This window comes from Schistocerca gregaria, chromosome 5, assembly GCF_023897955.1.
Source record: "Schistocerca gregaria isolate iqSchGreg1 chromosome 5, iqSchGreg1.2, whole genome shotgun sequence".
Lineage (NCBI taxonomy): Eukaryota > Metazoa > Arthropoda > Insecta > Orthoptera > Acrididae > Schistocerca > Schistocerca gregaria.
The window spans coordinates 198,968,954-198,996,685 of record NC_064924.1 but is presented as its reverse complement, the minus strand read 5'-3'; the positions used below and the strand labels follow the sequence as shown (position 1 = coordinate 198,996,685).

Genomic DNA, 27,732 nt, shown 5'->3' with positions numbered 1-27,732 from the left:
AAAGTAAAAGCTCTTACGGAATTGATGGCATTTCCAGCAAGATACTTAAAGCTTGTTCCCCACAGATAAGTAGGATTCTCAGCCACGTATGTAATACCTCGTTGGAGCAGGGTGTTTTCCCCGATAGACTGAAATATACCATTGTAAAATCATTGCATAAAAAGGGGAATACGTCGGATGTCAACAACTAGCGCCCAATCTCTCTTCTGACAGTTCTATCAAAAATTTTTGAGAAAATAATGTATTCTAGAGTAGCCTCCCATATATGTAAAAATAAAGTACTAACAAAATGTCAGTTTGGTTTTTAGAAAGACTTTTCAACAGAAAATGCTATATACGCTTTCACTGATCAAATATTAAATGCTCTGAATAACCGGACATCACCCATTGGTATTTTTTGTGATCTCTCAAAGGCCTTTGCTTGTGTAAATCATGGAATTCTTTTAGATAAGCTAAATCATTATGGTTTGAGGGGGGCAGTGCACAAATGGTTTAATTCATACTTATCTGGAAGAGTGCAGAAAGTTGAAATAAGTGGTTCATGTAATGTTAATACAACAGCTGATTCCTCAAACTGGGGCGCTATCAAGTACCGGGTCCCACAGGGTTCGGTCTTAGGTTCTTTACTGTTCTTGCTATATATTAATGACTTACCATTCCACATTGATGAAGATGCAAAGTTAGTTCTTTTTGCTGATGATACAAGTATAGTAATAACATCCAAAAACCAAGAACTAAGTGATGTAATTGTAAATGATGTCTTTCACATAATTATTAAGTGGTTCTCAGCAAACGGACTCTCTTTAAATTTTGATAAAACACAGTATATACACTTCCGTACAGTAAACGGCACAACTCCAGTAATAAATATGGGCTTTGAACAGAAGTCTGTAGCTAAGGTAGAATTTTCAAAATTTTTAGGTGTGGCCATTGATGAGAGGTTAAACTGGAAGCAACACATTGATGGCCTGCTGAAACGTCTGAGTTCAGCTACGTATGCTATTAGGGTTATTGCAAATTTTGGTAACAAGAATCTCAGTAAATTAGCTTACTATACCTACTTTCATTCACTGCTTTCGTATGGCATCATATTCTGGGGTAATTCATCGTTGAGTAGAAAAGTATTCATTGCTCAAAAACGTGTAATCAGAATAATTGCTGGAGCCCACCCATGGTCATCCTGCAGACATCTATTTAAGGATCTAGGGATCCTCACAGTATATACATTCACTTATGAAATTTGTTGTTAATAATCCTACCCAGTTCAAAAGTAATAGCAGTGTGCATAGCTATAACACCAGGAGAAAGGATGATCTTCACTCTGCAGGATTAAATCTGACTTTGGCCCAGAAAGGGTAAATTATGCTGCCACAAAAGTCTTTGGTCACCTACCAAACAGCATCAACAGCCTGACAGGTAGTCATCCAATATTTAAAAATAAATTAAAAGAATTCCTAGATGACAACTCCTTCTACTCACTGGCAGAATTTTTAGATATAAATTAAGGGAAAAAAATTAAAAACTAGCTTAAACATTAGTATCATGCAATATTTTATGTAATGCAATATCTTGTACAGACATCTTTTGTTAACCTGACACGTTCCACATCATTACGAAGTGTCGTATTCATGATCTATGGAACAAGTATTAATCTAATCTAATCTATAAGTATCCTTATATACAGGGTAAGTCACTAAGTATTGCCACCCAGAATGACTCTGAAAGTATGATAGTAGCTGAAAAGATTGTGCGAAAAATGTTGCATGGGCAATGGGGGCCATAATATGATGGTTTTTTGTTGTTAGGAGGGGTCACATCAGAGATATGAAGGTCACCTTTGTTCTTTTAAATGGAATGCTACAGTTTGGTTCTTATTTTCTGATAGTGGCTATCAAGATGAATCCAATTATGTGTAACAGTAAGGTCTTTGAAGGTCACTGAAGGTCAAAAAGGTAGCATGAATATCCATTTACAGAAGGTGTTCGAAGTGATGACCATTGGTATCAGTGCAGTACTGCAATGTTATGATCATGGATTGAGTTGTATTCCTTATCACTTCAACACTTATCAAAGCACATCCTCTGACAATTCTCTCTCTGTGCAAATAGTAAATATTCACCGAATACAGTGTATCCATGTAATGTGCCATTGACATGTAAACACCATTCAATGGTTTTGTAATATAACACTAATAGGAATGGTAAGATTAGTACTGTTGAATCAAGCGAATGTGAAAGATATATTCTTTCAAGAACAAGTCGATATGCTTCTCATTTACGGAGAATGCCAACAAAATTCAGTGAGAGCTAGAGACTTATACGCTGAAAGATATCCTCCATGTACTCACCCTACATGTCATACATTTAAATATGTGTATGATAAACTGAGAACAACTGGATCTTTGACACATCGGAAACATATCCGGCAAAGTTAGTATCGAGGAAATGGAAATTGGTACACTTGCCACTGTGGTTTGAGATCATTGTGTTAGTTCATGTCAAATTGCAAGAGACTCTGGCATGAGCCAGAGTGGAGTTGTTCGTGTTCTGCATTGCCATTATCATCCTTACCATGTCAGTCTTTACCAAGAATTAACTAGTACGGATTGTAGCATCACATTGAATTCTGCCGATGGGCTCAACTTCAGATTCAGAGGGATGACACATTCATTAATTTGATATTGTTTACTGACAAGACTACATTCACAAACCATAGAAATGTTAATTTGCATAACATGCATTATTGGGCAACTGAAAATCCATGTTGGCTGCGGCAAGTTGCTGTCAACCTGTGGCCAAGAAACAGCTGGACCACCCTGCTGCTGAGCACGCCATCCTATATAACGTTCTTCATTTCAGTGACTGATTCACAGCCTTTTCCATCTGGATTCTTCCCACCAACAACAGCTTTTCTGAACTGTACAAGTGGGAACTCTCCCTGCAATGTGAGGATGGTTTGAAAAGTCTCGGAATCACGAAGAGAGGTCAGCACTAGTGCAACGAGTTGTTCACGTGATATTCATTGGACTGTTGCCTGTAAACAAGTGCCACATCAGTGCTCTTGGAAACTGTGGTGGTGACATGGCTCTGTTGTTATTCCCACATACTGATTTGTGAAAATGGAAGAAATCGAGATCGAGGAGTGATTAAGTACTTCATAAAGAAAGGTATGAAAGCAAAGGACATTCGTGCTGATTTCCAGAATTCACTAGGGGACTTTGCTCCTTCATATTCAATTGAATTTAAGTATGTTCAGGAGAGCTTAGATGATGATCCATGCAGTGTTCGGCCAAGATGTGTCTCTCGTCCAGAAATCATTGAAAAAGTGCACAAAATGATCATGGAGGATCGCCGATTGAAAGTGCATGAAATTGCTCGCACTTGCCAGATGTCATCTGAAAGGGTATTCACATTTTAACGGAAGAATTAGAAATGGAAAAATTTAGCTGCAAGATGGTTGCCACGACTCTTGATGCTGGATCAAAAATGCAGAGAATGGACATATCGGAACAATGTTGGGTGTGTTTTAGGATTTAGGAGAACCGAACAAGATTTTTGTGCCAGTTTGTGACCACAGATGAAACTTGGGTGCACTATATACCCAGAGACAATACAACAGTCAAAGCAATGGAAACATGCTGATTCTCTGCAAGCAAAGAAAACAAAGACAATTACTTTGGCGGGAAAGGTCATGGCATTAGTGTTATGGGATGCGATGGGGATTCTGTTTGTCGATTATCTTCCCACTGGACGAACAATTACTGAAGAATATTGTGCTATCTTCCTGGACAAATTTGCAACAAAAGGTATGCGAAAAAAGGCCAGGTTTAGCAAGGAATAAAGTCATCTTCTATCAAGACAATGCGTGCCTGCACATGTGTAATTGCCATGGCAAAATTACATGAACTAATTGAATTGTTGCCACACCCATCTTATTCACTTGATATGTTTGCTCTCTCAGACTACCATCTCTTCCCAAAACTGAAAATGTTTCCTTGTGGACAAAGATTCGCTTCAAATGAAGAATTGATAGCCGGAGTTGACAATTATTTTGCGGTCTTGGAGAAAACTGATTTTGGAGATGGGATCTAGGCACTGGAACTTCGTTGGAACAAGTGCATTAATCTACAAGGAGACTACATTGAAAAATAAAATAAATTATTGTTTGAGTGTTTTTTTGTGGAACTGTTACTAGTGTCAAATATTCCTGTGTTACAACTGCTTCTAGCTTTATTCCAGATTCTAATTTTTCTGTTGTGACAAAACTGCTGCTGTGATAGCCTGTTCAGTTTTGAAAATAAACTTTTTGAGATGAGAAAATGCTAATTCTGTAATGGTTGGCTTGAAAAAACAAATAATTTGAAAAGTAAAATAAAGTTCCTGTCCTGGTGAAAAAAGTTAGTAAAGATGAACTATTTTGCAGTTGTGATCTTTCTCTGTTAATTGTGTGACAAAAAGTTTTCAAGCTATTTTTTACCACTGATTTTCAACAGTACTTAAGTATAACTTTGAAATTAAATTTTACATTTAGAACTTTTCAGATGAAAGTGCACCCACAATATGGATTGTAAGTACCAAGGACAGTTCCACCAATGCTGAATTGATTTGGACAATGAAATTAATGATTTCTAATTACTCTATGGGTTTGTCAAATGATATTTGTAATATTTTTAAGAAGATATTCCGTGATAGTGTTGCTGAACATTTTTCAGTTTAGTCAAAGAAAATGTGGTACCTGTTAACAGATGGATTGGCACGATATTTCCTAGGACAAATATTAGAAGAAGCATGTACATCATATTATGCACTGAGTTGAATAAAACTACCAATTTTAAAGATAAAAAAGAGTTACAAACAATCATTACATTATGGTCTTGGAGAGAAGTGTTGCATAACAACGAGTCACCTAAGAATTTTTTTTATTGACAAAGCAGATGGTGAAATGATACATCAGAAATTATATGAAGCATTTTCTGAAGCCTACCTTATGCTGCAATCAAAGGGACCTAACATCAATAAATAAGTGTTTAGGATTTTACATAGTGATGTCCAGAAGACCTGAAGCAGGTAACTGCATCACAAGTTCTTGAGGCATACTATCACAAGGTGGCTTACTTTAGGATCTTCAGCCAACAGGTTTTTGGAAAAGTGGAATGGAATTCAACATAACTTTCTTAAGAACATATCCATATAATAAAGAATCCAGCTACTGTTCAGTCCAAATCTTACAATGGCATTTTGAATGCTTAAAATTACCTTCAATAAAAGCAGAACTTTATTTCATAATTTCATCTGTAGAACTATTCAGTTCCCAAATGTTTTCAAAGCCCAACATCGCTGATTCGCAAGCTGCATACAAAAATAGAAAACACATTTAAAACCTTTTTGGCTCATGTTTTGAAGGTTCCTCTTGCGATAAAAATTAAGAGTGTTTCTGAAGTTGTTCACATTGAACTGTACACATTGGATACTTTGTTTTCTCTTGAACAACTAGTTGTTAGCACGTAAGTAACTGCAGGGGCTTAGTAAATTGGCAGAATGTGACAAGTTACAGTTTGCAAAGAATGGCCAAAAACATTACATCAGAGCTTTGCAAACTTTTGATGGAAAGAACATGCATATCAAGTGTACAACAGAAATATTTTAGGCTTTTAGAGCACAGAGAAAGAGTGAATAGCAGAAGCTGCAGAGACATGTTAAATGTTGCAAAAATGATGCTGCTCAATATCCTGTGACATTACTTATTAGATGAGTGAAAGGTTTTACAGTTTGGAAAAGATGATCCAGCTTCAGTTAACAAAGGTATTGACAATTGAAGACCTAACAGTCGAAATGAGGTAAGTACCATTTTTTCCTAAATTGATTTTATCCATTCTAAAGGTGCTACACCTGTGCGTATATATTGTACTAAAGGCATTTTATCATATGACAAAGGTAATGAATCGTAGCAGTGACAAACAGAGGGCACTAGTGCTAAACTCCATAGCCCTCTTCATTGTAAACATGATCATCAATCAGTGTTGAATTACATCAGTTTAACGTGCGAATGTAATAGATGCTCCATTGTTTTTCATGTTGCGAAAGTAACACTTATACATTAGCAATCGGTCTGCAACAAGTAAAGTTTGTTTCATCTCTTACACACTCTGGCATCAGCTGCAAGAGACTGTGGTCATCTGTGTTGTGAGATGCAGTTGCATGAGCCCATGCGTGCTCACGATTTTTTTTTTGTGTGTGTGTGTGTGTGTGTGTGTGTGTGTGTGTGTGTGTGTGTGTGTGTGTGTGTCTCTGTGTTGTCTCTTTTCAACAAAGGCCTTGTTGGGGCCAAAAGCTCACTTCCTGACAGTCTTTTGTTGTGGTTATATGCAACTCAGCATCTCTACTACATGGTGAGTAGCAAATACCCTTTTCATAATATTGTTACACGTGGGTAGTTTTTACGTACACCAGCTTTCATATTACATCTGGGTTCATGTTCATAACAACAGTGACGCAGTAATGTAATTGTGGTGTGAAGGTGAAGAGACTCATGGAGCTAACAGTATAACATCATCTCTATTCCATGTTCTGAATTCCACCAGAAATACTATCAGTGTAAACAGTAACAAGAGGAAATTTGTGATTTGGAATGACAACTGCTGTGGAAAATCCAAAAACCTTGTACTTATATGTATGTACATGTTTGTAGTGTCTTGTGGCCCATTTTATTGCATATAATGTAAGTATCTGGTTTCAGACCACGGTTTCCTGTTGTGTGATTAAATTTTTGCCATAATAGAAAAGCATAAGAAGGTAATTAAGTATTACGTACCTGATGTTTTACAATAAGTAATTACTTCAGCACACCATTGTTTACCATTCAAGGCACTCAGAATTGGGCAAATGGACTTTGTTGACTACCAGCCTGCTGCTAATAAAGTCATCAACACAACAAAGCTACACATCAGTTCTGCTGCACAAATTAATCAACTGACCTGGAACAGTGCACATCAAAAGAACATTAAGTAGCAGTGAACAGTGGAAAAGTGTAAACAACCTAAAGAAAGGCAAAACTGTTGATGATTTAATTCATACACAACTTTCAGTAGTGTAAAATATTTCATTATTATCTGTTGAAAAAAGAAAGACTTGCGCACTGTGCTGCCTTTTACACCGCATCACCATCGGCAATTTTTTACTGATTTGTTTAATGATACTACAAACTGATGATTTCTGCCATATTGTTTACATGTCTTGAGACATATATATTTAGGTATGTTTTGTCGACCATTATAGAATGATATTTCTGTTGATGTAGGCCATTTAGTCTGAATAAGGTAATGTGCAAGACACCATCTGCTCTCAAGTTTTTAATGTTCTTTTTCTGAACAATTTGATGCAATTTTCTCTCACCTTGCAGTATAGTTTATATTTCCTGGATGATAATAAATGTTTAATATTGTAAAATTTGCAAATGCTAATTTTGTATATCATACAAAATTTGTTTAGTATTTTATCTCAGAATACTGTTTTTGGTCCTTAGCACTTGTAGAATGTTAGGTCATCAATTACTGGCAGCAGTGAATCTCAAAAAGAGACTCATAATTCATTGAGTTAAAGTATCTAGATGTTTCAAAACTTTTTGAGGCTTCTCTTACATTGTCTTGTGAAATAATGGAGATAGATAGAAGATATTCCATTGCTAACCACTCTTCAGGATAAAACAAGGCAGCAATGAACATAAGATTTTTAAATGGGGTTTTGACTGTGAGGTATGCTTTGGGACAAAATCCCCATTTTCTTTCTATACCCATTAACTCATAGCTCACTAGCTATGTACAGCAAGCACATACAAATTATACTGCTTGTAAGGAACTGTATGAAATGAAAAGAAAACTTAATTAGAAGAAAAGCAGAAAGAGGAATAAAACTTATGGCAACTGGAAGAGGAGATTAAAAAGATGAATAACATGAAAAAATCAGCTGAGTATAAGTTTGCTGCTCTGAAGGAAAAGAGAACAGAACATCAACTATCTAAGAAGGCATGAGAAGAACTTCACCTTCAAACTTCAATTAAATTGAAGAAAACATTAAAAAAATATTTAAAGGCAGCAAAATTAGCCCATGATATGCTTGAAAGGGCATGAGCCGCAAAAACAGAAACAAGAGTGAAAGAGAATAAGGTGAAAAAACATTCAGAAACATCCCAAGAAAAGAAATTCTAGTATTATATTCCATTTTGTGCTAAGATTCCTGAGAAAAAGTAACACTTTTCCTTCATGAAACGAAAGAGATTGCTTACTGGTTCTTAATTTTGAATGCAATGACTAATTGATAGAACTAACTTATATTTTGTAAACCTGAAGAAATTACTTTTTTAAAGACTGAAAAAATTATAAAAAATAATTTAGGAATAAAGGTAACAGCTTGCTCGGTAGTTGAGGCATTGAGTAGTTGACAGGTACATAAACAAGGCTGAAAATTAACTTTTGGGTGAATACTTCTTTGAGCTAGAGTACACATACACACACATTCATATTAACACATGTTCACAGCTGTATTGCTATCTTGTGACAGCTGAATATATGATCCCAGGATTGCAGTTGTGCAAGATGACTGAACTAAGGGGTTGTATGAAGTGGGAGATGGTAGAAAAGAGGTGGGCAGCAAGAGTGAGGGGGGTTAGAAAAAGCATGTGATGGCTCAGAGTGAGGCAGCAGGTGTATTGAATAGAAATGTGGGAGGGAGAGAGGCTGAAGTGGAACCACAGTGGTTTTCAATATGGCACTGCTCCTACATCTGCTGTGTGTGATCTGTAACCCTATTATACTTGGCATTAGTAGATGTATTTAATAAAACTTCTTTTGGCCACCTTTTTTGCATTTGCTCAGGCGGACCTGCTATTCAGTGCCACCTAATCATGCTCCAGCAGTCTTCACAGTAGTAATTCTTCGTATACATGGATGGGTGCTGAAAGATAGCATTGTCTTCCAAGCTACTAGAATGACATAAACAACTGCACTTTAAACCTTCTGTAGTCACACTTTCTTTTACAACGTCATTTTTCACAAAACAATCTTGTATACTAAGAAGGTTGGCAGACTATCTAAAGCATAAGTATCTCATACAAGATCAAAACTAAAAGTATCTCTTTATGTTAACTAGTTTAACAGTCATTTGTCATGGTATCCATTGTAGCCATGACCTTTTCTCATTTTTTCCTTGTCTTATAACCACCTTCACAGCCTAATGCCAAGGAACAAGTGTCCCACACAGCATGTGAAAGTGCTCACTCACCATCCCACATTGTAGAAGTGATGGGTTCAAGCCTTCTCCCATCTGCTCTTATCATAATAATATCTCCCACTATGGGAGACTTACTACCAAACGTCACAAACATCTTTCCTTATCACGAAAGCCTGGAACCGGGATTTGCCATCCTAAAAATGTCATGTCACACTTCAAGGTGAGGCAGCAAGTAAACCTGCTAAATTATTTATGTTCTTCCAGAACTTCCTGTTAATGTATTCAAAAATTAACAAAAATCTTTTGATTGGAAAATAATGCTATGAAAAGAATTGAATGGGATATTATTCAGAAAAGTAATACAAAAAATTGTTTCTTTTCACTAAGTCCCATAACTGGGTCATAAAGTTATTGTTGTGACTTGTGTATCAGCACAAATTCTAATGATTGGTTTGAAAGCAAGTGATATAAGGTTTCTGAAATCATAATAGTTGATTATACCAAGTATAAAATATGAAAGCACCTAGAATAGGTGAGAGCAGAACCACTGTAATTGAGGCAAGGAGTGGTGGAATTAGGTTATACATAAAGAAAAATATTATCAATTATGAATATATGATTGAGAGGACACACAGTAAGATGAAAGGTATGAGATGGAGATGAAGGATAAAGACAGTAGAAAAGGGTGAAGAAATGTGCTTGTTCTTGAAGAAAAGATTGGAACAAATGTTTATGTATGGATATGATGTTATTTATAACTGTGATCTTTAAAGGAACAATATTTTGAAAAGGATAGTTGCTACTCACCATATAGCAGAGATGCTGAGTCATAGAAAGGCTCAACAAAAAGACTGTTGTAAAGTTAGGTTTTGGCCAACAAAGCCTTTGTCAAAAATAGACAACACACACACACACACACACACACACACACACACACACACACACACACAGTCTTTGGGAGCTGGCTCCAGCTACCAGAGACAATGGACATGTGTGTGTGTGTGTGTGTGTGTGTGTGTGTGTGTGTGTGTGTGTGTGTGTGAATGTTGTCTATTTTCGACACAGGCCTTGTTGGCCGAAAGCTAATTTTCCAACTGTCTTTTTGTTGTGCCTTTCTGAGACTCAGTATCTCTGCTATATGGTAAGCAGCAGCTATCCTTTTCATAACATTCTTACATTCCATTGTTTGATCTTTAAAGACACTTTTATCATAATATTACCTCTTCATGGCACATAGGAAACCCATTATTGAACTTGCTAAATATTTTCTATCAACAGGCTTCACTAATTTGTGTGAGAAGTACTCTAAAATGGGACCGAGTGGACCTTCATGCCTAACAGATGTCTTAAATTCTTACATTGGTTCAATGGTCCAAGAAACTCTTACTTATGGTGGTGATGTTTTTAAATTTTCTGGTAAGTGATAAGACACCTTTAATACGCTATAATATCTTGTACATAGATTTGTGCATGTGGGACCCACGATCTTCCTGAGCTGGGGCCTAACCATAGGTGCCTGTTCTCTAACACTGTAAACACAAGAAACACTTCAACTGTGACAAAAGAGTGTTGTGTGTGTGAGTGTGGAAGTGTCTTGGCTTAACTGCCACAACCACACTGATGCTGCAAAAGTTTGTGAAAGTAGCCCTGAATCTCAATGCCAACTGGCCACCAATTGTGTGCATGGATATTTATGTGACACAGTCATTGGTATGGAATGTCTGTGGCACTGCCTGCATCCTAGTTGCATCAGCCTTGTCCAAATAAGATAGATCTATTTATGAATTTCTCCTTATTTGTCATGTTGCTCTTGGAATGCAATTGACCTTCTTTATAAACTCAAATACTCCTAACAGGTTGCATAGTTTTGCACTACTAAATAATTTCAATAGGACCTCATGAGAACATTATTGGCCCATATTTAATGCAAACAAAAATGTCCAGTGGTTAAGGTTCAAGCACTAAGAGAGCTTGACAAGTTATCATCCACAGCAATCCACAGCTGAGGATATAATTGTCAATTGGAACTATAGATGTATTCACTGTCATGAACCAAGAACAAGTAACATTTGTGAAAGTGTCACACTTTTATAAGAAGAAAGTGTTACAGGCAGATGTTAAAAATTTGTGATTGATCAGATATCTTCAGGATGGAATGCTGCTTACAGAAAAATCAAAAGCCAGACCACTGCTGCTTCAATGTTGCAAGTCCTGATAACACCCAATTATCTTTTTGACACAGTGCACTTATTGCACAACTAGTTGATAGCTTTCTAAGCATTCAGAAATTCAGCCAGGCACAGACACTAAATGTCAGTTCTGGTGGCCTACGATCAAAACATTTATTTAAAACAAGCCATAGAAAAGTGTATTCATACAGCTAAATGGTCATGTTGAGCTATAATCTGAACATGAATTGAATCGAGTGCAGATACAATTGCTACAGAGGTAGATTGGATGATCCAGGCTTTAGCAGTAAATAACAGAAGTTCTAAATCATGAATCAATGCCAGCACAGCTGGCAGCCAGTGTGCGAACTTGTTTTACAGCTACAATGAATAAATCAGCTGACAGCATGTTAATGATATGTGTCGATGTATGCTGCTACATCCTTAAGGTCATTAAAGCGGTTTTCTCATTGTGTGGTATTATTGTTGCTGTGAAATGTTTGTGTTGACACTTGAGTCAAACCTGTCGACTATGTAGTTGTGTTACCTTTGTATTCAATTTAAGCAATGTCTTTTGTTGTCCCAAACACATGTTCTAAGAATTATTAATTTAATTTAAGCAGTGTGCCCTTTTTTGAAATTCTGTTATAATCATGGACATCAACATGAAAAACGTACAAAATTAATGGCCTGGTGAAGAAACAATGGGATTGAAAAACATCATGGAATGAGTAGGTTGTGAATTCATGACAACTTTTGTTTTTATAAAAATGTCTGATTACCTATTATGCCTGACGAACATTATGTCAGGCTTCATTCAGTGCAGCTGTACATTTCAAATGTCTAACAATGTTTTAAGTCACGTTGGTGTGGATGCAGCTCTTATGTTCTGTGAAGGAAATAATGCGCAAGAGATAAAACTCCCCTATCAAGTTCTTTATGTTGCTAGAGATGTCAGACAAAATACAGGTAAGTTAGTATTTCCATTGGTATGAAAAGGATAATTTACTACTCACTACATTGAGCTTTGGATCAAGGCAGTTAGGTAGATGCAGTATATCTTGATTTCTGAAAAGCATTTGACTCAGTCAAAAGTTTGATTACATATGGTATCAAGTGAAATTTGTGACTAGATTGAGGGTTTTTTTGTAGGGAGGATGGAGCATGTTGTCTTGGGTGGACAGTCATCATCAGATGTAGAAGTAACTTCAGGTGTATGCCTGGGAAGTGTGTTGGGATGCTTGCTGTTCATTTTGTGCATTAATGACTTTATGGAGAGTATTAATAGTAAGCTCGTACTTTTTTGCTGACGATGCAGTTGTCTATAATAAAGTACTGTCTGAAAGAAGATCCTTATACATTCAGCCAGATCTTGCTAAGATTTCAAAGTGGTGGAAAGATTGGCAACTTACTTTAAATAATCAGAAATGTAAAATTGTGCACTTCACAAAACGAAAAAACATAGTATCCTGTGACTGTAATATCAATGATTACAGTTGGAATTGGTCAGCTCAATACAAATAACTGGATGTAACACTTTGTAGGGATAAAAAATGGAATGATCACATAGGCTCATTCATGTGTAAAGCAGGTGGTAGACTTCAGTGCATTAGTAGAATGTTGGGGAAGTGCAATCAGTTTACAAAGGAAATTGCTTACAAATCAATTGTGCAACCTGTTATAGAATATTGCTCTAGTGTGAGGGACCTGTACCAAATAGGACTAATGGCAGGTATTTAACATATACAGAGAAGGGCAGCCCAAATGGTCATTGTTTGACACATGGGAGACTGTCACAGAGGTGCTGAAGAAACTGAATTCCTAGACTCTTGAATGTAGATGTAAACTATCCTGAAAAAAATCTAGTAACAAAGTTTCAGGAACTGGCTTCTAGTGATGACTCTAGTAATATACTACAACATTCTCTATATCACTCACTTTGGGATCATGCGGACAAGGTTAGAGTAATTACAGCATGTGCAGTGGCATTCAAACAATAATTCTTCCCATGCTCCATACATGAATGGAATGAGAAGAAACCCTAATATAAGGTAAAATGGGACATGCCTCTGCCACGCACTTTGTGGTCGTTTGCAGAGCATGGATTTAGAAAGAGGAAACACTGAGTAACAGAGGGGCACAATGAAAAAATAGTACTATATAGTATTTAGCCATTAGAACTCAAATTTAAAAATTAAATTAATAAAAAAAGGAAGTTTGGCACATTGCTGGAAGGGTATCTTTGTGTTGCTGAAATTTACTTTACAATGCCAACTTATTTCAAACAATATTGAATGTATACTTGAATTATAAAAAACAACAATAATTTATTTTTAAGTTACTCATTATGGTAATAAGTGACATTTTCATTATTAAAAAAAGAGCACCGGACTTGATTACCTACATGACACACAAAGAAACATACTGCAAATTGGAGGTGTTACTCATCATTATTCACTAATGTCATCATTACTGGAATCCATGGAAGAATCTACATCAGAAATAGATTCTTTACTTACTTTTTAGCCATCCTCGGTGTCATTCCAGAGCACATAATTTTCACTGCCATCCAGAGTATTTGGAATACAGCACTTCTTGAATGATTTTATGATCATTGGTGCTTTTGTACCCTTCTCATCAATCATGTAATTATGTGGCATATCAAACCAAATTGGGGTCTCATCAGCATTGCCTATTTGGCCCATCAAAAATTTTTTTTTCTTTCTGAAGTGTGATAACATACCGTTGAAATTCTTGAAGTTTATTCTCAGAATCCTGTGGAAGCTTTTGGCATATTGTACGACATCACAGAGATAAGCCCGCTCGTTTCATAAAGCGATAAACCCGTCCCCGGCTAGCCTTAAACTCTTGCTTCAATATATTAAGAGCTACAGCCACCTCATTTGCTTTTTTATTATGGTGTCACTGGTCACAGGTTGCCCATTCATCCTCCTTTCTCGAACAGATTGGAAAACATTTACTTCAACATCAGGATATCTTCCTTTGTGAGGTCCAGTGAATTTCTTTCTAGTTGTGGTAGTTGCAAATAATCCAAATTTCTGTTTCTTCCATAAGTGAATGTTACTCTCAGCTACATTGAACACTCTTCCTGTCTTCTTGTCTTCATACATATTCTTCTCTGCTTGCTGCTTGCCTTCCATTTTCGTGAATACCTAAATTTTAACTAGATGGGGAAGAAATACAGGGGGGGTGGGGGATGGGGGTAGCAAGAGAGAGAGAGAGAGAGAGAGAGAGAGAGAGAATGACATGTACTATTTGAACCGATGGTTAATCAAACCTTCCTTTTGGCAGAGTAATGGATTTTGTTCTGATGCCTGTGAACAGAATTCAGAGCTGTAAATATATACTCTTTTAACTCGATAACCTCTTACCCACTTTACGTCTTCCTTTCTTTAATTCACAGATACTGTACGTGTATTTTATTGCTAGAGCTTAATAAGTGTTTTACTACTTCAGATCAAATAGGGTAAGAAACACCGGTGAACGATTCAAGTTTTATGTGCACCCTAGTTTTGAGTATTTTGTATGGTAGAAAAAAATGTGCACTAAGTTTATGTAAATACAGTATATATATGTGGCATGTTGCCTGTAGTCACTGAGGTCTCACATTGGCTGTGTATGAGTCGATAATAATCAATATATACACCTAAGAGCCAAAGAAACTGGTACCTGCAAAATATCATGTAGGCCCCCCCGAGAACACACAGGAGTGCCGCAACATGACATGTCATGGACTCGACTAGTTTCTGAAGTAGTGCTGGAGGGAATTAACACTATGAACTCCGCAGGACTGCCCATAAATCTGTAAGAGGGGTATGCTCAGTAATATTCATCTCTGGGGAGTCTGGTGGACAGAGAAAGTTTTTAAACTCAGAAGAGTGTTCGTGGAGCCACTTAGTAGCAATCCTGGATGTGTGAGATGTTGCATTGTCCTGCTGGAATTGCCCAAGTTCATCAGAATGCACTATGGACGTGAATGGATGCTGCTGATCAGACAGGATGCAGGTGTCACATGTCAGAGTCATATCTAGACATATCAGGAGTCCCATATCACTCCACATGCACATGTCTCACATCATTACAGTACCTCCACCAACTTGAACAGTTCTTTGTGGACATGAAGGGTCCATGGATTCGTGAGGTAGTCTCCATACCTGTACATGTCCATCCGCTCGATACAATTTGCAATGAGACACATCCCAGCAGGCAACATGTTTCCAGTCATCAACAGTCGAATGTTGGTGTTGATGGGTCCAGGTGAGGCATAAAGCTTCATGTTGTGCAGTCATCAAGGGTACATGGGTGGTCCCTTACTCAGAAAGTCCATATCGATGATGTTTCGTAGAATGGTTCACGCACTGACACTTTTTGATAGCCCAACATTGAAACCTGCAGCAATTTGCAGAAGAGTTGCACTTCTGCCATGTTGAACAATTATCTTCAGTTGTCATTGGTCTCATTCTTGTAGGATTTTTTTCATGCCACAGCAGTGTCAGAGATTTGATGTTTTACTCATTCCCTGATATTTATGGTACATTTGTGAAATGGTCATATGGGAAAATCCCACTTCATTGTTACCTCAGAGATACTGTGTCCCATCACTAGTGTGTCGACTATAATATCACATTCAAACTCTCTTAAATCTTGATAACCTGCCATTGTAGCAGCAGTAATCAATCTAACAACTGCACCAGACACTTGTTGTCGTATATAGGCGTTGCTGACAGCAGTGCCGTTTGCCGTATTCTGCCTGTTTACATATCTCGTTTTTTGAATGTGCATGCCTATACCAGTTTCTTTGGTGTTTCATTGTATTATAAAAGTAAGTGTAGAAAGTGTGTGCCCCCAAAACTCAGAAACGAGTCCTGGTTCGATCAAGGGAATCATATGGTGTGTTATCACTCTATCCCCAAACCACGAAGAGGGTTCCCATTTTCACCTGATGGGCATACTTTTGGAAACATAAGGGCTGGGAAGTTTCATCTTCTAGATATTTCAAGAACATTCCAGGACATTTGAGAGTATCCAAGAACATTCCAGGACATTTGAGAGCATTCCACAGCATTCCATAACATTCTGGAATGTTTCACAATGATCTGGGATGCTCTGGAATGTTTGGGAATAGTCTGAAACATTCAGAAAGATTCTGGACTGTTAAGAGCATCCCAGATCATTGTTGAACATTCCAGAACATTTTTGAATGTTGGTAGGGGTACAAACATCAATTTATTATCATTGATGAAAGGAGGAACCAAACAAGTGGTTCAGTGAGTGAATAAAACAAACAGTGAAGTGTGAGTAGTCGAAGTAATACAGTGACTGAATATAAACAGGAAATAATGTGTGTAAAATCTGTAATGTGTACTTAGCGTATTCGTTAATGTCAAGCTGATTTGATTTACATTTTATATAATGCTCAAATATAAAAGGCAATATTGTTAGTTCTGAAGAAAAAGGGCAAAAATAAAAAGAACAGCAAAAAAACACAATAGACAAAGAGTGTGAAGCACATTGAAGTTCCCAACAAATCAGAATGAGCACCATGAGAAGGAGAGAAACCAAAGACCAAAGAAATGAATGGACTGAAGAATCAAGAATTGTGACACAGACTTATGATAAAAGACTGTGAACTCAAGCCGGCCATAAAAATGTCACCCTATGAGAACTGCGGTCAAGTAAACAGTGCAACCTAACAAATGAAGCATTCCACTGTGAGCCAATGAAAAAATGTAACAAACACAAAAATGTTGTAATCAGAAGAATGGCTAACATCTGCCATTTCTGCAATGCAAAAAAAATTCAGTAGAGGTACAACAGGATTCAGTTGCATGAATGGAAAAATTCCATCACCACCACTGGAAGCACCTCCGCAGGAATTTTTACATTACTTGACTGGGAAACTCCAGAATCAAAATACTTTTTTCAAAATATAAAAGTATTCAATGGCTGCTTGCAAATGACTTTTTGGTGTCACTTCAATCAACACTAACAGAGATGAAATTGTTTTCCATCCAACGACAAGCCTCTCATAACGTGGGATCATTACTGCCACTATCCAATGAAGATCATAAGTTTCTGCAAGGATATTTCATCAGAAATGATGAAACATAAAGTGATAAGTGATGCACAAATATCAGTGGATTGAGATGAGAAGTAATCTGAGATGTACAGAGGATCTTACATGAATACAATCAAGTGATTCAGATGTGCAGGACAACACTAGACCAAATTGTACCTGATGATTATAAAGTTATAATTCAAGTTGACAAAAGACAACACATATAACATGAATACCTCAGATAGATGAAGTTGCAATCATAATTGTGGACGAAAACACAAGCTGTGACATAATTATACTATGGAGAAGAGAAGGACTACAAACGCTTTGCAGGGACACTCCACAAACACTTTGCAGGGACACTTCATTCATATGATGCCCTCCAGTATCCATTAATATTTCTGCCCAGAGAGGACAGATTTCATTTTAATGTGAAACAAATTCAACCTCAAACAGGTGTAGAAGCAAACAGAAAAGTCACTTTCATGCTTACCACTTAGTGATGAGAGACACTGAAACATACAGTCACATTCACAACACTTGCTATTTTTCCAATAATTCCTGGCAGATATGTATGCAAAAATAGAAGTGGAACGGATGCTTTACATAAGGCTGAACCAGAAGGAACTACACACAGAAGAAGACATCCACATTTGAGACACAATCATAAATGATGAAAACATTGAAAACATTGGTACAATGGTAATCTTATCCTAATTATGAATATGAAGTCCGAGACACATGCACAAATACATTCAAGATGCCATGACCTACAAATGAAGATATGGATGACTTGACCTCTTCATAACATTCACATGCAACTCTTCATGGCCAGGAATCAAAGAACAACTATGATATAGACAAACCCCCATGCATCGACATGACATAATAGCCTGAGTTGTCTGACAAAAACAAATGAGATTTTTTGAACTCATCACAAACCACCACATCTTTGGCACCATTAGATGCTGTATGTACACAACTGAATGGCAAGGATGACGACTGCCTCACTCATACAATCTCACATGGCTACACGGCAGAATTTGTCCCCTGGATATCAACAAAATCATTCAAGACAAATTTCCCAATCCACAAGAAGATCCAAAACGTTAGACATAGTAGTGAAAAACATGATTCATGGATCAAGTGAGTCATTAAACCCCAATTTGCCATGTATGAGTGATGGAAAATGTACAAAAACAAAACCTACTAGGATGACACACAAACTGGAGTTGATGGCTATCCCAAATACAGAAGATCACCTGAAAATACGAATATGAGGCAGCTATGAACTGGAAATAGATAATTAATGGGTAGTAGCATGTAGCAAACTACTTTCCAAAATGTTACAAGCACACATAAATGTAGAACATTGCAGTTCAGTGAAATCAATTAAATATGTCTGTAAGTACATGAACAGAGGTATTGACATGACAGTATTTCAAATAGCCAAAGACAGCGAACAACAAAACAGAAATGATGAGATCCTCCTGTACCAAATAGGAAGATACATCGACAATAACAAAGCAGTGTGATGGATTTCAGTTTTCCCATACATGAACGCAAACCTACTGTGGAACATCTAGCAGTGCATTTGGAAAATGGATGGAGAGTTTACTTCATGAAAGATGCTGCCAGAAACATTGCAAGCAAACCACCTCAGAACATAACATTAACAACTTTTTACCAACTATGCCAAAAGGATCCATTTGTGAAAACATTACTATATGTCGACATCCCTACGTCTTATAAGTGGAACACAACAAGAAAAAATCTTTCAACAACATAAACAGGGAATCGCGCTAGAAGATCATCAAGAGATAATGAAAACTGGTGCACTAGGCCAAGTATACACCATACATCCAAATAAAGCTGAATGTTTCTATCTCTGGAAGTTGCTACATGAAATACAGGGGCCAAAAAATTTCACAGATCTCAAGATTGTTGATGGTTACCTATGCCACACATACAGAGAAGCATGCCAATGCTTAGGACTACTGGTAAATGACAACCACTGGAAATTAACATTACAGGAAGCCTCACTCACAGCCTCACCTGAACAAATGTGACTTACTCATCATAATTCTAACACCATGCAACCCATCAAATCCAAAATGGCTGTATGACTCTTTCAAAGAGACTATGAGTGATAGCATACTGTACCAAATCTGACAAGCTCATGCTGAACTGATCATCAAACTGAACAATGATATCTTCAATGAAACACTCATCTGCCTAGAAGATAAATGTTTAGCAATAAATAACCAGACCTTAATACAACTGGGGATGAAAGCACCATGAAAAGATGCTATCAGCGTGCTAAGCTTTGAAATTACAAAGGAAAAAAAGCTGAAAAAACAATGAACTAATTCAGTACATTGCTCACAACAAACCACTCCTCAGTGACAATCAAAAGTAAGTTTACAATGCTATCATGAACCAGGTCAGCAACAACATTGGTGGAATTATTTACTTGGATGCATCAGCTGACTCCAGGAAAACATTTCTAATAAATCTTTTGCTGGCTAAAATACTTACTAAACAACACTTCAGTCTTGCACTGGCATCATCCAGCATTACAGCCACACATGTGGAAGGAGGATGAACTGCCCATTCTGCCCTACAACCACGATTGAATATAGCTAAGGAACAATCTCAAGAGCATCTGGACAGGGTGAACTGCTAAATTAAGCTAATAGTATCACATAAAAAGTCACTTGAAGCCACAGACATAACATTGCAAGACTTGCGAGGAAACTCTGAAGTAATGGGAGGAGCTCTACTCATACCCTCAGGGGATTTTTGACAAACACTTCCAGTTATCCGCAAGTCAACACCAACAGACGAGCTCAATGCATGTTTAAAAAGTCACATCTCTGGCCTCACGAACAAATAATGTGACTAGCAAAAAGTATGAGAGTTGAACTATTAAAAGACAAAAAAACAGCACATTTTGCTTAACAACTTTTACAAATAGGTGAAGGCACATATCGTACTAACCAGACAACCAGCCTCATTAAACTCAACAGTGATTTCTGCAACATAACCACTGCTGAAAATGAACTCATTGACCATATTTATCCAAACATTGTTAACATCTATATCAATCTGGACTGTCTATTTGAAAGGGCAATTTTGTCAACTAAAAATAATATTACAAACAAAGGCACCATAGGGTATACAGTCTTTTGGAAATGGGTTTCCAAAATCTATTATTTTGCTTCCATTAATAATTCTCGTGGCACGCTTCTGGGGTCTAAAAGTGCTAAGGCAACTGTAGAACTACCCCAGAAAATCACACCATTTCTTAGGTGAGCATTGTGTCCATTGTTGACTACATTGATTAGTACATGCTTACAGTGCATTAAGGCACAGCATAAGTGTAACTGTTCAGCCAGAACACTATTTTCAAAAAAGTCAATCAACTACAGTGTTGTTGTTTCCGAAACTTCTTGTAGTGTTTACCTGAGCAATGCATTTATTGCATTTCAGATTTCTTTTAGCAATAGACCCTGGAAATTTTGTATTCTGTGTGAAGTTTAAATTCATTGCTTATTAACTGCTGAAAATGGTTGAGGCAGATTTGTGTTTTATGTGGTGTGTAAGTTTTCTGGATACAGTCCCTTTGTTATTTATAGTTAGTCTATTGTTTATAGCCCAGTTGCTGAGATGTTCAGCAGTCAAGTTCAGTGTTTTTGTGGTGATGCAGTCTTGTCCCCTTTGAGGAGTACAGTTGTGTCCTCTCCAAACCTAGCACTTCTGTGAGCACCTACATTTATTCTCTAATCATTGATCTCCAGGAAGAAGAGCAGAGTCATAGTAGTGTGCCCTTAAGGACACCTTGCTTTGCTGCTTTACTTTCAGATAGAGTTTCAGTGACTGGATTGCTTCAGAATGATATTGTACTGTTCAATTTTTTATGAGCAATATTTCATTATTCACTTTGTCAAAAGTCTCTGGCAGATCTAGCAGCAATATGTCTGTAGTAGGCTGTAATCAAATTGCATGTCTTGTGGAATATCATCTCAGTTATGTGATTGGATTCACGATTTACTGTTAGAGGGGTTACAGTTCGTAGTAACTGATGGGAAGTCATCACGTAAAACAGATCAAGTATCATGTTAATGAAGCCATATACAGCCATTTGTGAGAATTTATTGTGTATAAAACATAATGAGGTATACTCAGTATATCTTTTTTGTCAATTAAGCCAATCAGTTCTTTTGTATAATTTTTTTCAATTACATTGGAGAAGAGCAAGATTATGATACACCAATAGTTGTTCGTACACTTTTCTCACTGGAATTACTTTTGAGATTTTTCAGTTGCTCTGGCTAAGTACCAGCATGGGAAAGAATATTCACAAAAGTGGTTTAATGGTTCAGTAGTGGTATGTGTACATTTCTCAATGACAGTTGCTGGAATACCACTGATGCCAAATTTTTGATTTTCTGAGAGTTTTGATAACATCATCTTTAATGACTGTACTGATGAATATTAAGTCTGTGTACTTTTGAATTTTCTGATTTACTGGTCGGGCATTCATTACAGGTACCCATTTTCTCTGCATCACTTGTGTTGATAGTAAATATGCTTGCAACAAAATTTGTATGGCCCACAAACATAGGCAAGTAACAAAAACACAAATACATGTACCTGCCAGTGCATCTGTAAAACTATTGCTTACACTCCATTTACACATAATTTTTAACTGACATCACTCCTCACACTATTTATTTCATACTCAGTCGGGAGTTACTGTTACGTCAATTTTATGCTGTTTAGAGTATGGTGTTATGCGTGATTTTGTAAACATGTTTTAACTTCGAGGAATTTCAGTTCATATAAAGCAAAGATGAGTTACCTTTCAATCTGATGTACTGCTTCTTCTTTCTGTGATGATAGTTGATATGATCATAAGTGCAAAAGAATAAAGAATAACTCATATAGATGATAGATAATATGGAGTATTCTAGTTCTGACAGCTGAAATAAGTCACCTTACTAAGATATTAGAGTTTTTAACATGCTTTTGTGCTGTGTGTGTTGCCTAGCCAATCTCATCGGTATTTATTTTTTTAATGTTGTTATTAATTTCATTTCATTTTTTTCTGTAATGTTCAAATCATGCCTAGGAAATTTCTTCTAGTCTGTATGGTCTCTCTGGCTCAATCTTTCAGCTAGAAATTATGTGCTCCCTTTCTTCTCCTTTCTCCTTGGAATTTGTTCTGATGTGCAAGTGAATATCTTCTTATGACTGCCATGCCTAGCTAAGAACTTTGCAAACAAACCTGGGGGAACCCATTTGTGTTCTAAACAGGGATAAGTTCCTTTTTGTTCATAAAAACCTATGCCTAAATTCAGTGACTCCTAAACAATGCCTACATCATGCTTACCATGACCAGATCCCTTCTACATTTGTAGAAATTGGTGATAGAAGTGGGATCCCCACATTTTGGTCTATAAGGGGGACTGTAATTTTGTAGCAACATGTGCCATGATTAACTCGTCAGAAGCTAGTTGACTGATGAGAGATAGGCCTGAGGCTGTGGATGGCCACCTCGTTACCTCCTACTGAGTGCCATACATGGAGCAGGCCACAATCCATCATGAGGTGCTGTTATCCAGTTGCTGCTGCCGTGGGTTTCCTGCCATGGTGCACATGCCATTAACGCCTCATTTCATTATTACCACGCTGACCTTGAGAGACTATTTTAAGTGTTGCAAAAGCTTTGCTTTTCAGGAGCTGGCCTGTGTGGCCAGGGATACCGAATTTGCAGCAGCCATCAGAAAAGAGATGTATCTTCAGGTCTGTATTCCAAGAGAACACACCTACAGTTGTTGTACTTATGTTTTAAGATTCCTTCTGAATGCTCTCAAATGAATGGAGCTTCAGAATCAATCAGTGAAGATCCACTTAAAGCTTTTCAGGACAGATGGTGACCCCTTAAGCATCTTGAACTTCAGGAACATCTATAAACAAAAGAAGAGCCATCTCCTGGTCGAAAAAGAGATTTAAGCATGCAGGCAGCTTTTAATGAGCTAAATACCTGGGCAGAAAGCCATCTTTTGTATCACCATCAAATGTGATAAATAATTTTCCTGTTGTTGACTTCATACTTCCAGAATCTTGTAACTTATTAGTTATTTATTTTGCATTTGACACCCAGACCACAAAAAACAAGTGTTAAATGAAACAGAAATCAAGAAGGCACACAAATATACATTATTACAATATAAACATGGAGTTTGTAGCCAATCTTTGGTGCTGCCCGTAAGACATCCCTCAGGAAAACCAAACACATTACAGCTTACAATATGGTCCGTGGTGTGTTCCACAGTCACACTTGGGATACTTAGCACGTCCACACTTCACCATTAATTTGCTATATTGTCCAAATCTGGTTTGCAGACTGTCCAGTGCAGTCCAATGCCTCCATGGCAGGTCAGAGCCCAGCACTTGCATTGTTGGGTCAGGCACCAGGCTGCTGTTCTTCACAGCTATCAACTGCCACTCTTCTCTCCATGCACTCTTTCCATCCTTGAGTGTTACTTCATCCAGCTTGAAGCATTTTCAGGATTTGAGATAGTCTTCACTAGGAAAATATTGGTGGTTGGGTGGGGTATGATTGTCTCTGACTGATATAGTGACCTGCTGAGCTGCTGCTTGTCGTCGGATGTGTGGAGGTTAAGTATATGCTAGGACTGGAAGCCAGGGAGTGAAGGGCTGGTTGTAGTGTTCTCAAGACTATCCTCATGGTTTCATGGAATTGGATGTCAATCTTTTTTGTGTGGATACTCCTGCCCCACACCAGGGCACTGTACTCATCATCACTATATGCCAATGCTGAAGTGTCTAATGTTTCCACTGAGCTGCCTCAGGTTGTTCATGCTAGCTTTCCCAATATAGTACTTCTTGTTTTCATTTTGTGGACTATGTCTTGCAAGTGGAACTTATATGTTAGTGCATGGTCCAGTTTTATTCCAAAGTATTTAGGGGTTCTCTTATGTACAATTGCTTTGCCCATTACATTTAGATGTAGTTCTCTGTTTGCTTCCCTATTGTGTAACTGCATCACAGTACTTAACAATTTTTATTGGGCTGATTTTTAAATGCCATTCTGTGTAGTATTTTGCTATTGTGAGGTCATTGGTGTGTGCAATATGTATGAATTTAAAACTAGGATATGAAATATGTGGAGATTGAACACAGCTGGTGCCAGTACTGATCCTGCCTTTGATGGGATAGGTGCTGTTTGTGACTGGACTGGAGTAGGTGGTAGTGGGAGGATGTGTGGGACAGGACTTTCATCTATGTCTATTACAGGGATATGAGCCATGAGGTAAGGGGTCGGCAGTAGAGGTGGTATAGTGATGGATGAGTATAATGTGTACAGTCTGTAAAGGCCTCAGTGAGCCCCTCAGTATGTTTCGAGAGGAACCGCTCATCACTGCAGATGCGATGATCACGAATGGCTAGGCTATATGGAAGGGACTTTTTGGTATGGAATGGGTGGTAGCTGTCGAAGTGGAGGTATCGCTGGTGGTTAGTAGGTTTGATGTGGACAGAAGTACTGAAGTAACCATCCCAGTCGCCTCTCCCATCATGCAATGCTGCTGCCTCTCGTAATGTGGCTTCAGCTGTCACAGACTATGGTCACACGTGTGTTAGTTGCATCTGTGTGTGTGTGTGTGTCTGTCATCTATTTTTGTCAAAAGTATTGTTGGCTGAAAGCTTATTTTATGATAGTCTTTTTGTTGTGGCTATCTGCGACTCAGCATCTTTGTTCATAACATTGTCAGATAAAGAATAGTTACATCTGGAATCTTGATGCTCTCTGCTTTCTTGCCCACAGGTCGTGGGTTGTGGACTGCTGTACTCTTCTCCGTATTTATTGGGCCTCAGTCTCATCCACATTGGACTATTGTTGCTAGGTTTATGGCTTGGTGGTGCCGTTGGCTTTGAAGGCATTAGACCCAGTCTGTCATCATGGGCTCCCTCTGGCCACTGGTGCCTTGTAGGCCAGTCCTTTAGACAGTATTCTTGCTGTAGCAGAGATGTTACTTCTCCAGCTGTGATGGCACAACCTCTTGCAAATGCCATTTGACAATTCACTGATCATTCACTATATCCCATTCCTTTTATATATGAGGGGCATAAACCTACTGTCATGAGGGATTGCTAGTTTGGATGTGCCTCACAGCCCTGTGCCAGGATCTGCCTCTTCTCTCTGGAATGTACTCTCCACCTTGCCTCTCACAGCCCCCTTGGTTTTTACTTAAATCATGAATTAGGGCCAGTCTATTTCAAGTTACGAAATATCACCTGTCCCCATTACCTTTTGGCATATGTTACGTTCAGTTCTACAGGAGCCTCAAGGTACTACCATCTTTTACACTGATGGCTCTAAAACTGTGGATGAGTTGAGTTATGCTTATACATCCCCTACTGATCAGGAACACCATTAGTTGACAGGAACAATTAGTGTTTCTTCAGTGCAGCTGATAGTCATTAACAGAGCTCTCCATTATGTTAAACTGGCCTCCCATGAGCACATTTGAATATGTAGCAACTCAATTAGCAGTCCTCAGGCTACTGACCAATGTTACTGTTACCACACTGTGGTCTCCACTATTCGTGACCATCTCCTGAATTTAGTCATACTGGCTGCTCAGTTGTCTTTCTCTAGGTGCCAACCCATAATGGTATCTCAGGGAATGAACTGGCTGATTGTTTGGCTAGAGCAATTACTTGTATGACTACTGCCTCTCTAATAAATTCCACATAATCGTGGAGACTCCTGCTGCATGGCACTCTTCCTGCTGTTCCTTCCAGAAGGAATCCACTGCCCATATCAACTTTGCATTGGTCGTACCAGGCTGACACATAGTTTTATTTCACCTGATGAGCCATCCTCTTAGTCTAATTGTTGAGTCTTATAGGCAGTGGCTCATATCGTGGCAGAATACCCTCTTCTTATGGCTCTCCATGATGAGCATGGCCTTTGTTGTTTAACTGTTTCTCTGGTTCTTTTTTTTCATTAAAGTAGATTTATTTTTAGATGTAAGATTAGTTGTTTCTATTTTCATATGTAAGACTTTAAGCTACCTTTGGCACAGGGAAGGGTAGTTTTGGGTTGGGGTGTCGCCTACTGCATGCTGAGTCTAGGAACCCCTGACTCTACCTCCTTGACCAGTTCCAGAATTTTAATGATGCATAGGTATGTCTTACTGAGAATCCTTCTTTTATGCAGTAATATTGTGGATTTTACATTTTGTAACTAATCTTAGAATTTATCCCAATTCTAACAACTTTATAACTTAGTATGTGTTCATGCTGACTGCATTTACAATTGTATCTTGAGTCTATTTTGTGTGGCCTTTAATACTTAGAATTTTGATTAATATCAGTTGACAAAATTAAAACAAAATGTTTGTTGTAATGTTGCACCCCAGTATTTAAGGGAATTATTAATTTGTAATGTTTTCCCAAAGACCTCCATTAGTTTATTTATATAATGAAGTGCTATAGATAATTAACTATAACTGTCATAGCCACTGCACCGCCTGGGGACTGATAAAGCCAGTTAAATGAAAATATTTTGTTAAATATTTTTTGTAAGCTCATCTGGAAAATTTAGCAGGTCTTCCCACTATACATGGGCGTTTTTGAAGGGGGGGGGGGGGGGGGAGTGTCTAAGTCACCTAGCCAGTCTGATTGGTATTTAAATGTTTTTATTTTACATTTTTCATTTTAATATTCTCCTAAAAGTGTCACATACCACCTCAGTGAAGTGATGTGTTGTTCAATGTTTATAGTACCAATGAATGATGGTTACAAAACATACAGTTAAATTTTTTTAGTAGCTTTAGTGATTTTGGATGAGTGTATTGTGTGGAGAATTTTCACACAAGGAATCATATTTCTGTAGACACAGCTCACAACTGCTTGTATTGGTCTTGGTGTTTTGAGGTTGATGCATAGCAGTGATGATGTGGTAGGCTTGACAATGTGGTAGGTGAACTGCATCACTGAAGCAGGGTGGATCGATTTAGCAACTGATGCTGGACAGGATTAGCCAGATGTCAATGAAATACAGCTGATGTTGTGATGTTGTTACAACCCTCAGTGGCTGCTGATAACTATCTTCTGACTTGTGGATTTTTAAAATTTCTTCTTCTTCATATGTGGAGTTAATAAATTTAATATTGGCTGCTCAAACAATGAATTATTCTTATTTTCTTCAAGTGCAGTGCTAACA

The 27,732-nt window shown here is 37.7% G+C and overlaps 1 protein-coding gene across 1 annotated transcript in view; it reads left to right on the top strand.

The window, feature by feature from the left end:
* Window positions 1–27,732, top strand: part of LOC126273286 (adenylate cyclase type 10-like) — a 156,490-nt gene that overhangs the window by 35,044 nt on the left and 93,714 nt on the right. Inside the window, exon 4 of the mRNA XM_049976830.1 lies at window positions 10,503–10,640. Within this exon, the coding sequence (XP_049832787.1) occupies window positions 10,503–10,640 (138 nt within the window). The remainder of the gene's footprint in view (window positions 1–10,502; window positions 10,641–27,732) is intronic.